We start from the raw sequence: 11,944 nt of genomic DNA on the forward strand, positions 1-11,944 counted from the left end.
ATTTATTTGGCAACTTTTAGCAACTTTTGATAGGTGATTTAAACGATAAAAGGCACAAATTTTCCATCTAAATTACACAAGAGGAAACCAAAGATGTCTAGTAGTACACACGTCACATGAATTAAGTTAGTTGCTATTTGCAATTGTTCAATTTAATAATAATAATAATTTAATAATTGTTCGTTTATGATACACCTTGTTAGTAATAGCTTGTACCTGCGACTGTTGATAAGTTAGTACACTGTAAGAAAAATATCTAGAAAAATGTACATTACAGGACATTATCCGTTGTAACCATGTAACCCGAAAACACAAAATACGTTATATTTATATTATATTACCTTAACAAATCTCTAAATGAACATATATAAGATTTTTTTTGCTGATACTTGATATAGGCCTAGTGACACAATTGTGCGTCATAATTACGCAATGATGTCATAGTGCAATGACATCACAACGTCATTTAGCAACTTTTAGCAACAAATCGACCTTCCTTTAGCAACTTCTTCTGAAAATTAGTTGGCAACACTGGTCTGTTTATGTTATGTTGTATGTAATGCGTATGGGTTGTAATGTTGCCTGTTACACTTTTTACCAAACTCTGATGCACCAGAATTTTTAAACGATAAAAAGCTTACACTTACAGCCCATAGCATAGCACCCATGAAGGCTGGCATGCAGACAGTTGCGTTCTGTAGCTCTTCGAGGACTAATATACAATTGATCTAGGGTAAGTGCGTTGCAAGTCCACTAGATGTCGCCTTTGTGGCTTTTTCTGTAAAGAGATGCATACTAAAGTGTGCACCTGTTCTGATATTTAGAAAATCAGAGATCTTATTTGTTTCAGGTTTCATGTATTATGGAAGACATTACATCAAATTAAACGCTTGTAAATACACAAGCTCGCTTTAAACTAACGTCAGGAGGTGTATGTACTGGATAATAATTAAAAAAAAGTGAAATCTAAATTATTAAATTTAATATAAATTATTACTTTTATCTATGTAAATATGTGTTACATATATATATGTGTGTGTGTGTGTGTGTGTGTGTGTGTGTGTGTGTGTGTGTGTGTGTGTGTGTGTGTTATTTATCATATATTTAATGAATGGAGTAGCTGTGAAATTCATTATTAGGCTACTTATAATAATACTGCATGTGTTGTGGAGCCCTGTGATGTGTTTTATCGGCTTTTATCCAGCACGCGATATCTCTGGGTTTCCCGGGAGACAGGAATGAAGAAAGCAGCACGCAGACTCGATCGCGGTGGAAGCCCCCATTGAGACACATTTTGTGCCCTTTTTCCAAAGAGTTCTTCAGGCGTGTCGAATGGAACATTGAGTCTCTATTGTCCCTGGGACACTTTAATAATCGACGGCAGCAATCCCAACCTGTTGTTTGCTTTAGGACCTATTCCAAGACACACAAGCCGCCTGGATGAGGCTCCAGTTGGGGTGAGCTCAGGCGCCAGTCCGCGAGCCTCTGCGCTCTATGAATTCATGAATAAATGTAAAAAGATTCATGTGAAGTTTGTAATGCCAGAAAACAGGAATTAAGGTCCTGTGCATCACTGCCTTACATTAAAGCTGTAGCCCGTGTCAAAAAGTTATGCACACTTTGCAGTCTGCACATTTTCCACGTTATAACTAATTAACTTTTCTAATATTAATGCCTTTTCTTAGTTTCACGCTAAGTTTATATGCCTAACTAGCTGATTCCATTTATTTATTATAGTTGTTATATTTTTTTTACAGCAAATCCTACGAAAAGGGCGTCACCATCAACATTTATTATTATTATTATTATTATTTTCATTATCTTACTGCCCTTTTTGCACTTGCTGTCTTTCTAAAGCTCGTGACAGCAAGGGACTGTCGCGCCTCCAGATCAAGTTTCTGATCTTTGGGAAGCTCTTTTGCTGAAAGGGCGTTCCTTAAATCGGATCAAAAGGTTTTGAACTTGCTCAAAAAGAAAACGAAACTCAATCTGGTATTAACACTCATTTTTGAACGTGTTTAACAGTCGCGACCAGCTTGAGAAGGGGGGCTCCCCGGCGCGTGCCGCTTTTAAAGCCGACGAGTCGCCCTGAGACATCAGTAAAGAAATCCCCTTCACCACAGGTGTAAGAAGAGAACTCATCTGCAAATATCCATTTCCCTTATCCAAAGCCATCCACTTTCCTCCAAAAAGCACAAAAAAAACAACATGGATGGAATGAACGTGGACGGCGTAAGCACGGATACAAGGGAGGTGGTTGAACTCGACGTCCAGCATCCGAGCCTGGGGCGGGGGAAGCAGCGCGAGTACCCACCAGCTTTGGCACTCATGGCCAGCAGTGACCCACGCGCCTGGCTGGCTCCAGTGCAGGCTGGCACCTGCGCGGCACACGCCGAATACCTGCTGCACTCGCCCGGCTCGAGCGCGGAAGGCGTGTCCTCTGCCTCCAACTTCAGGAAGAGCAGCAAGAGTCCTGTCAAAGTACGCGAGCTCTGCCGGCTTAAAGGAGCTGTGGCTGCAGATGAGGGCAGACAGCGGGCCCCGTCCAGCAAAGCGACCAACGTCGTGCAGAAACAGAGGCGCATGGCTGCCAATGCCCGGGAGAGGCGAAGGATGCACGGATTGAACCACGCGTTCGACAAGCTGCGCAGCGTCATCCCAGCCTTCGAAGATGACAAGAAGCTCTCCAAATACGATACCCTACAGATGGCCCAGATCTACATCAACGCCCTGTCCGACTTGCTTCAGGGCCCCGGTGCTAAAGCCGACCCGCCAAACTGCGACCTGCTGCCTGCCAACGTGTTCGAGGAGCACCGCTCTCCCAGAGGATCGCCGAGCGTCTGCCGGAGAGGCGCGGGCGCGGGTTACCCGTACCAGTACGAGGACGCAGCTTTCGCCTCTTTCATGGAGCAAGAGCTCCAGTCGCCCTCTGGAACGAGCAAGTCCGGTTCGGAGGCCAGCAAGGACTCGCCTCGGTCGAACCGGAGCGACGGAGAGTTTTCCCCTCACTCGCACTTCAGTGACTCGGACGAAACGCACTTGGAGATGCAGAGCGAGGACGAGCTGTCGGAACTGAAACTGCCCAAGCACCGCTCTTTTTAGAAAACACACCAACCGGACTGTCCATCAATCGTGTCAATCGCATATTTGGGCTTTGTAATAGGTGGCTTTATTTATCAATTTGTTGTATGATCTTTTGACAATGCTGTTGCTGTTGTGTCTGACGCCAATAGATTTAGTTGCCTTCTCGTGACATTGATCAGACCCCTACGCCATGTGAACTGCCGCGTGCAGCAGTGCCATGGGCTCGAATGTCATGCATAAAACTGTCTTCCGTGAACTGTTTTGACACGTGATTGTCCTGGGCCTATTTTCATAGATGCGATTGATTTTGAACCCTGTAAGAATTTGCAACTTCTAAAGTTTACGTGCACTTTAAAAACGGGCCATAGGCTTGAGAAACACTCTTTTGTCATGGAACAAGAAATGTTGTGTTTATGTAGAAGTAATGCCAATTTGATGAATATATTTAATATAGCCATTAGATTTTGTACATCCGTTCGTTTTTAATATTTGATTTCAATGCAAAGAAGTTTTGTTCTGCTTCTTTAGCTGAAGTAAGCTATTTATTTCCGTTTGCCTTGTCAGTTTTTGTTTTTTTCGTTATTGAAAATGAGCAGTTTTGCTACTGGTATGTTTTGTTTTATTGTAGAAATAAAAAAGAAAAATTAACATGATTATGTCTCATGTCTCTGTGTGATTGTCGTTATCAGTTTTTCATTACGATTTTATCTGAAACCTTTTCTAGAATCTAGATCTTTTTTTAAAAAATAAAGTAAATCCTAATATGTGGGCACCAGCTTTATCTAATGTCATGTCATTTTAATTAGGTTTAGCCCTTAACGAGAACTTATAGGTGTGAAACATTTTATGGCTGTAACTGATGTGACATGATCGAAAAATGAATAATTACATTTTTTTTTACCGTACTGTAGCCTATAAAATTCTGTATCAAAACGGAGGGTGACCTTGTCTGAGATACATATAAAAACAAACCTATATTTTTAAATGTGAACTTTAGTCAAGTAGACTACAGTGGTTTTTTTGCAGCACCGTTTAAAAAATCTTCCAAATGGTGTTTTCGTAGCGATGCCATACGAAGAATCGTTTTTGGTTCCCCAAAGAACCTTTCAATGAACAGTTCCTACAAACCCCTTTTTTTCTTAATGTGAAGAATATTTGTATAATCTAAAAATACATTTTTTTCCACTATAAACCTTTTGTGGAATGAAAAGGCTCCATTTATGTTAAAGGATATTCATGGAACCATCAATGTCAATAAAGAACCTTTTTGACCATCTTCTTTTAAGAAACACTTTAAGTTGGTTATTTGGACAAAAAGTTCTTAATTTAACATTATAGGCACCTCGGATCCGTGTATGGTTTCTGGTTATTTGATATAGCCTACAACAACATGTTTTAATTTTTTTTCTATAATTAGAGATCAAAGTTATTTTTGGAACTTAAAAAAGATTCTGTGGCAGCAGACTGCAACACAACGTTGGCTATAATAAAAACATTTCATTTGATTTAATATTTAATTGTATTTTATTTACACCGAGATCAGGAAAATCTGATCATCAAAGCAATGCACTAAACACAGTCAGTAGCCTATACAGTGACACATTTAATAAAAAAACATTAAAAAAACATTGATTAATCTCGCCGTCACCCAATGTAGCTATCAGTTCAGCATATGTTTTTATTATTTAGCCTGTTCATTCTGAGGTTTTAAAAACTTAGCTGTCTCTTTTGAAGTTTTGCTTATAGGCCTAGCTGTCAAATAAACTGTAAACGCCTTATTTAGGCTATATTACTAATATTGCTCGTATTTCACAGGCTTAAAGCCAAGCCGATCTCATGAGAAAACGTAACGTAAACGTAGGCTATTTCACGAGGTGGCGATTTCGTACGAATTTCTTATGATTTGGTTCGTATAAACGAAAAGCCTACAATTTTCGAAGCAGACTCAGGCATGAATAAAACAGTCTCTTAAGAAAACTTCGTTTAGCTGTTCGTTCCACAATTGTCTTAAAATGTGAACTTTAAGTCCGATCTTAGTCTCATTGTTAATCTTTTCTTTTAGTCAGAGTTTGGAAGAACTTCTCTAAAGGCGTTTAGCGCATACGTTAAGGTTTTCTTCATGTGGTTCATATGCATGCTGGTGTGCTGCCAACTGCCCCCGTGCCAACTGTCAGCTTCTCTACCCTCGAGCCATGACAAACATCATGAATTATTTCATTTTGCCTATGAATGGGTTTTAATAGTCTTCTTATCTGTAAGCAGCCTCGTGTTTATTGAAGGAATTGTTTTAACTGTAATTGAAGCGTTTATTAACTTTTACAAAATTGTTGGTGTTGGGTGTCCTCCTGGAAGCACGCGCTGTCAGCTGGTGAGCGCAACGAGTGGAGTCCCACAGGACCTGACTCGCGAGACTATACGCTCGCTCTGTGGGTCTGCCACACACGCGCACACACCAGTACACACACAAACACGCGCACTCGCATGTCTTAGACTAAAAGGGGGCTTACAAATAGCCTTCCTTTGTTGTTGTTAAATAAAACTATAATAACTTAAGACCTCTAAAATACACGTTTCGCAAAAACATTTTTTTTTCAGAACCTCCCCAAAAATTAGGTTTAATCATTTGAAAACCTCATTTACCGTGGTAAATTATTACAAACAAAAGAAAGCGTTGATGTATTCATTTTAATAGAGAAGCTACATTATATTTGTTTATTCTTTAAACGCTTTTCAACAACGATAAAGGCTACAGAGAGAGTTCCCTTTAGGAACAGAAAGGGATAAGTCATTTTCCAAAACTTTTTTTCTGTCCGCTCCCTTCAAAGACTTCACTGGAATTGCTCAGGAATTATTAATGAAAGTGGCCGCAGTGTCCCTGCTTTTTTGTGTCTCCACCCCTGCGTTTATCCAATCACTTGAGCCGTGCGTCTGCGATCCCTATCCAGATTAACATCGCCTTATTCTTTTTCAGAACCTCCCCAAAAATTAGGTTTAATCATTTGAAAACCTCATTTACCGTGGTAAATTATTACAAACAAAAAAAAGCGTTGATGTATTCATTTTAATAGAGAAGCTACATTATATTTGTTTATTCTTTAAACGCTTTTCAACAACGATAAAGGCTACAGAGAGAGTTCCCTTTAGGAACAGAAAGGGATAAGTCATTTTCCAAAACTTTTTTTCTGTCCGCTCCCTTCAAAGACTTCACTGGAATTGCTCAGGAATTATTAATGAAAGTGGCCGCAGTGTCCCTGCTTTTTTGTGTCTCCACCCCTGCGTTTATCCAATCACTTGAGCCGTGCGTCTGCGATCCCTATCCAGATTAACATCGAGAATAATAGGCAATATCACGCACACGCTCAGCACGCTAAATTATTCACAACCTTATCCATAATACCTTTATGTTCCAGTGAACCGCGCGACCATCTGTGCCGTCCTGTTACATGCGACCCTCAAACGACAAACGCGCTCAAATTTCGCGACCACGCGCCTGTACATGGGGAGTAGCGACGCCTACCAAACTGTAAACTAGCTGAGAAGTTTATCACCTGCACTTACAGTCGCATTTAGTGTGATTATTCTTAAGCTGTGTCTCCCTAACTTTGTATCTCTTGCCTTTTACGGCATTTAGACTGCCTTTTTCCTTTAAGTAGCACTTAGATCGGTTATAAGGGCATGGTTGCAGGAGCTGTCAGGTCTAGTCGTGCTCAACTAATGCCAGTGCTTTGACCGATGTGTCCAGTTTGTCTCCTCAACACAAAAATAGCGCGGAAAATGCTATCAAACATGAAAACCTTCTCATTTTGTCTATATATACGCTTAAAGTCATTCAACAGAAATCTTTTAAAGGGCTCTTCAGTTTTTTTCTTGGTTGTGCTACTTTTAGCCTACACTCTAAAAAATGCTGGGTTGTTTCAACCCAACTTTGGGTCAAATATGGACTAACCCAACTTTTGGGTTTAAAATTTAATGTAAAAATTTAACCCAAAGGTTGGGTTAGTCCATATTTGACCCAAAGTTGGGTTGAAACAACCCAGCATTTTTTAGAGTGTATAAGAAACAGAGTAGGCTAGTGTGCACTTGCAACATTTGCAATATTCAACAAATTGTATTTTTGTATCTGGCAAACTTAATGGTATCTCATTCATCATTAATGTTTTACGTCATTTTGATGGTTTCTTTGCTTTGGTGGGAAAATACTATATTTACAATCTCATTATAATCTATACAACTTTAATTTCATTTTATGTAATTCTGGAGTAATGCTAGCCTAGGACTCCTAAGTTTTTTTTTTTTTTTTTTCTTTCTCAGATTTGTTGAATTTCAGATTCGAATTAAGCTAGTCTACATCAACAATACCCTATGGTGGCTTAAAAGAGAAAGATAGTCATGCAATGATTTTATGGTGCCATGGTCTAAAACATATTGCTTGATTTAATACAGAAACATTTAATAAAAGAAAACATGTATTACGCTACAGAGACGAGAAAAAATACGATTTTAAAAATTATTTAGCATTTTTTAATTTTCGTGTTTTAAGTGGATACTTAGCTGACTGTCAGTTGACCCCCGTGTGCTCGGGGCGACTGATCTGATATCAACCTGTGGTCCCATGGTCTTTTTTTTAGCTTATAAAGTATTCCTGACAACAGCTGGGAGACTGCCTGAGTTGAGGTTTCACATCTCATTAAGTATTGAGGTAGAGCGTTGAAGGGAAAACATAAACAAAAAACCCCTCCCTTACTCAATGCCCGGGCTCCTAGAATCTGAGAGGCTCGTGCGCAATGGTGCTATCGTCATGCTAACCTTTATATAACTTAAAAATCCAACATATGTGTTCAGTGAAGATTCCGAAACAGTTATGGTATGTTAACATAATGTGTCTCATTTAATACCTTTATTAATATGTTGTGTATGCAGAAAAAGTTGGATCTTTCCCAACTTCACACTATTGGCTCAAACCTGATGTTTAGACATTCCACTGTTTTTGTTTGACAGTGACAAAATATAACAGTAGATCAGTTTTGTATGCATTCCAATGCTGTGAATTTTTTCTTGTTTGTGTTTGAGGTGGTGGGGAATTGTTTGCATTTACTGTCCTAGTTCCTCAACCATTTTTCAACATGATGGACAAGTCATGAAAACCCTCCACCATGAAGATCAACCCAACCTCCACCTCATTCAGTACTGGACCAACTTGCATGCATAGCCTACTGAACAGGTAAAGTGTTATAAGTGAGTAAACAGTCTAAACTGCCTGCAGAGCACATGCTCATTCCTATGCTCAGTTGAAAAGTGAGGTTCCTAAACTTCATTGAAGATAAGGGGAGTGGGAGGAGCCAAGGAAAGGGCTCGGACTCTCTGGGGATGTTGGAACAAAAGCTAAAACTGGGCCGTACTCTCCATCTGCTTCGAGACTGTAGCAACAACCATACAGCAAGACAGAAAAAGAGAGAGGGCATGTGGGGGTGAGGTGTACAAGGCATTCAAAAGAGAGGAAAAAAGAAGAGCAGAAACGGATGTTAGCTAGAGAAAAAAATCCACTGTTATAGTGCATGTGATAGTGTAGACAGAGAATCATTCTCTGATCTGAAAGACTTGTGCCAAGTAACTGTTACCCATCCAGTTATTGTCAAAAGAGCATTTGGATTTCAGCTTATGGAGACACTGCTATGAAATATTAATGTCAAGTAATGTATTAGAGGCATTTGTTGACACATATGCATACACCTGTGCATGTAGCACAACTACATGGTTAAAAAAAAGCTTTGTGGCGTTTTAAGAAAGATTGTTATCTAAGCAAGGGAGGAAAATAATAGAAAACGTCACATGAGCCTCTGAATAAGAGGTATGAATAATGTATAGGCTTCCTGTGAACACTAGTCTGCAGTCTCTGATGATGCGTATCAATGTAACCCAGATAGCCAGGATTATTCTTGTGAGATCATAGGTAATATTATCCATGAATGCTCTTAACTTGCAAAACAAGGAAAAAAAGATGTTTAAACAGTTTGGAAATTTTTTTGGGGAACACTGAAGTATCTGTTGAACATAATGCAACAGTTATTGATGCATTTAAAACCCTTGTGCTGTCTTCGGTCACTTTTGACTGAACAATGTAACATTTAGAAATGTTACAATGTTACAATACCATGAACTGGTGTAAAATAAAATCAATAATTCAACTACAATTTAGTAAAAAAGTGGACAGCAAGGAAGTGTAAAATAAAATCAATAATTCAACTACAATTTAGTAAAAAAGTGGACAACAAGGAAGGGGTTACACTCTAAAACATCAAGAGTACAAAACAGACACATCCACTCACACACACTCACTCACAGACACACACACAATTATACACACTCAAATGAATTGGTATGGCTATAACCATATAGCCAAAATGACTCAGAAAAACTGAAATATGAGGTTAAAATCAGATCAGACCCAGAAGGATTAAGCTCTGATAAAACATTCATGTTTATTTTTGTTACATTTTTATAGAATTTTAATGTTTTGTATAACAAAATGCGTTCTGTGTTCAGGTTTGACTGTAGTAATAAAATTCAAAAACTGACGCTTCAAATCAACATTTAAAACAACAACAAAAATATAAACCTTGACAAATAGTAGTCTTTGAGAATGCCTTAATATACATTTAAATCCACATAAATAATTATGTATAAAAACAACTAGGGGATTCAAAAGCCTCTTTATAGATTCCTATACAGGCATCTAGTGGTTACACCATGAAATTACATGGAGGTGCTAATCTGCATTCAAAAAATGGATTTTAAAGGCCTAGTCTCTATTTTAATCTGAGAGACTGCATTAATTGAAAAATAATTTTAAAAAATTAGATAAAAAATGTGTACTATTTTCAATGGGGAAAATTGATAATAATTATTGCATAAATATTAATGATTACCATAGAATTCTCTCAAAATACAAAAGAAAAAAATATTATTGAACAAAAATATTTTAGATTGATTTTACTGAAAAAAAGTAAAATTTCAGGTGTCCGGTCACTTTTGACCGCAAAGGCCATGAGTGTGATTCACAATTCACAAATAACGACCGCACAAGGGAATATTCAGGGTTCAAGTTAAACTCACTCAACTGCATTTGTTGCATAATGTTGCATAATCTTTTTTTCCCATTAAAATTAAGCTAACATGCTTGTTGTTTATGTCTTGTGTCCTTCCACCATATTTTTAAATAGGAGCAGTTGCGGCCATTTGTGAGTCTTTCCGGTGTAATTTGCTACCAGTTATTTTAGCTGTACAAAAACAGTCAGTTATGTTGCTTGATATTGCAGATTGGCATCTGTAATCAAATATTTTTTATTACTGTAATAATAACACACTGGTTTGTAGCGCAGATAGTTTTACCATTTATTGCACATTGTTAATCTTCTAGTTATTTACCTACAGTATAGCAGCTACTGAATTGCAAGTCTTGCACTTTCACACAAAATAGCTTTCTTCAGTGTTGCAAAGTAAGGTGAATATGTTGAAACAGTGCGCGTAAAACTGTTTATGACTTGGCCCCATTCACTTCTATTGTAAGTGCCTCACTGTAATCCAGTTTTTTGCTTGACATGTACTTTTGTGGTAATCAGCATTCATCGCAAATGCTGTTGACTGAACTTAATTTGTTGAATCTTTTTGAGTCTTTTTTAAACATATATGTGATGTTATATATCACATTAGTTTATTAATAAAGTAATCTGCAGAAAAACTGGAAGGATTAGCCATTTGTTAGCTAACCTTGCCACCTCATCTCAATGTCCTTCAGCACGCCATAAAAAGAAACTGAAAGGGCAGTGGTGATTCTTCACATCTTTGTTCCTCCTGTGGCTGCCCTTTTGTGTCTGCAAAATGTTCAAAGTGGACGTACCTACACCAACATGAGGCTTCTTGGGTAACCGTCCCATTCAAAGGTATACAATGGTAAGGCCAATTATATCGACGTTCAATGCCCTTTGAGCATCAGTTACATTCATTGTGAGGATATGGATGTGTGTGCATATGTATAGGAAACACCTAAACTGTAAGGGCATTTATTCTTTTTGTCGACTTCCTCATGGATTAGGTTACATCCAGCGTGCCGATCCCCTTCTGATGAACGAGAGGCTGCGGTAGTGAATGGTTGAGGTCAAAAAATTGGTTCTCGTAGTGCTGGAGGCACTTTTCGAGTCACACCTCAGAACATGAGGGGCAATTCTTTCTTTAAAACTAGTCGTGAATGCTTTGACTTATATAGATTACAAGGGCAGGCACAGAGAATGATTGGATTTGTGGTGTAAACCACATCTAAGACCCTCCTGTGTGGGTTTTTCTTTGAATGCAGAGCCGATATGCAGTTCTGAACTTCATGATCATAGAAACTATAAAATCATTTTTATGTACCTATAAGCCAAATGCTCATCAATGATTGTAAATAAAGATTAGTGGAGTATGATTTATAAGTAAATACTATTTCAGTCTTTCTACAAAATTACACGCTTAATTAAAATATTTGTCGCTGTTTCTTTGTAATTATTTGGGAATTGGGGAAAATTGGTGTATAATGAATTAATCGCATTCAAAATAAAAGTTTGTTTACATACTATATGTGTGTGTGTACTATGTATTTAATATGTATATATATAAATACATAAAAATATATTTGTATGTATGTTTATACTTGTATATAAATATGAATATTCTATATATAAATCTAACATACTTTCATTAATATGTATGTCTGTGTATTTATATATACAGTTCATAGTAAATATACACAGTACACACATATATATTATGTAAACATAAACTTTTATTTTGAATGCGATTAATCATGATTAATTGTTTTGCAGCC

The 11,944-nt window shown here is 37.9% G+C and overlaps 1 protein-coding gene across 1 annotated transcript; it reads left to right on the plus strand.

Moving 5' to 3' along the window:
- The first annotated feature begins 2,143 nt into the window (after window positions 1-2,143).
- LOC107568414 (protein atonal homolog 1-like) lies at window positions 2,144-3,439 on the plus strand. The gene has a single exon (XM_016254392.1). The coding sequence runs from the start codon at window positions 2,209-2,211 to the stop codon at window positions 3,100-3,102; it is 894 nt and encodes a 297-aa protein (XP_016109878.1). The 5' UTR covers window positions 2,144-2,208; the 3' UTR covers window positions 3,103-3,439.
- Window positions 3,440-11,944: the final 8,505 nt, after the last annotated feature.

The sequence above is a fragment of the Sinocyclocheilus grahami genome, unplaced genomic scaffold, assembly GCF_001515645.1.
Source record: "Sinocyclocheilus grahami isolate Dianchi unplaced genomic scaffold, SAMN03320097.WGS_v1.1 scaffold1241.1, whole genome shotgun sequence".
NCBI lineage: Eukaryota > Metazoa > Chordata > Actinopteri > Cypriniformes > Cyprinidae > Sinocyclocheilus > Sinocyclocheilus grahami.

Excerpts from the sequence above, each read along its gene's own strand:
- LOC107568414 (XM_016254392.1), top strand. The coding sequence starts at position 2,209 with ATGGATGGAATGAACGTGGACGGCGTAAGCACGGATACAAGGGAGGTG.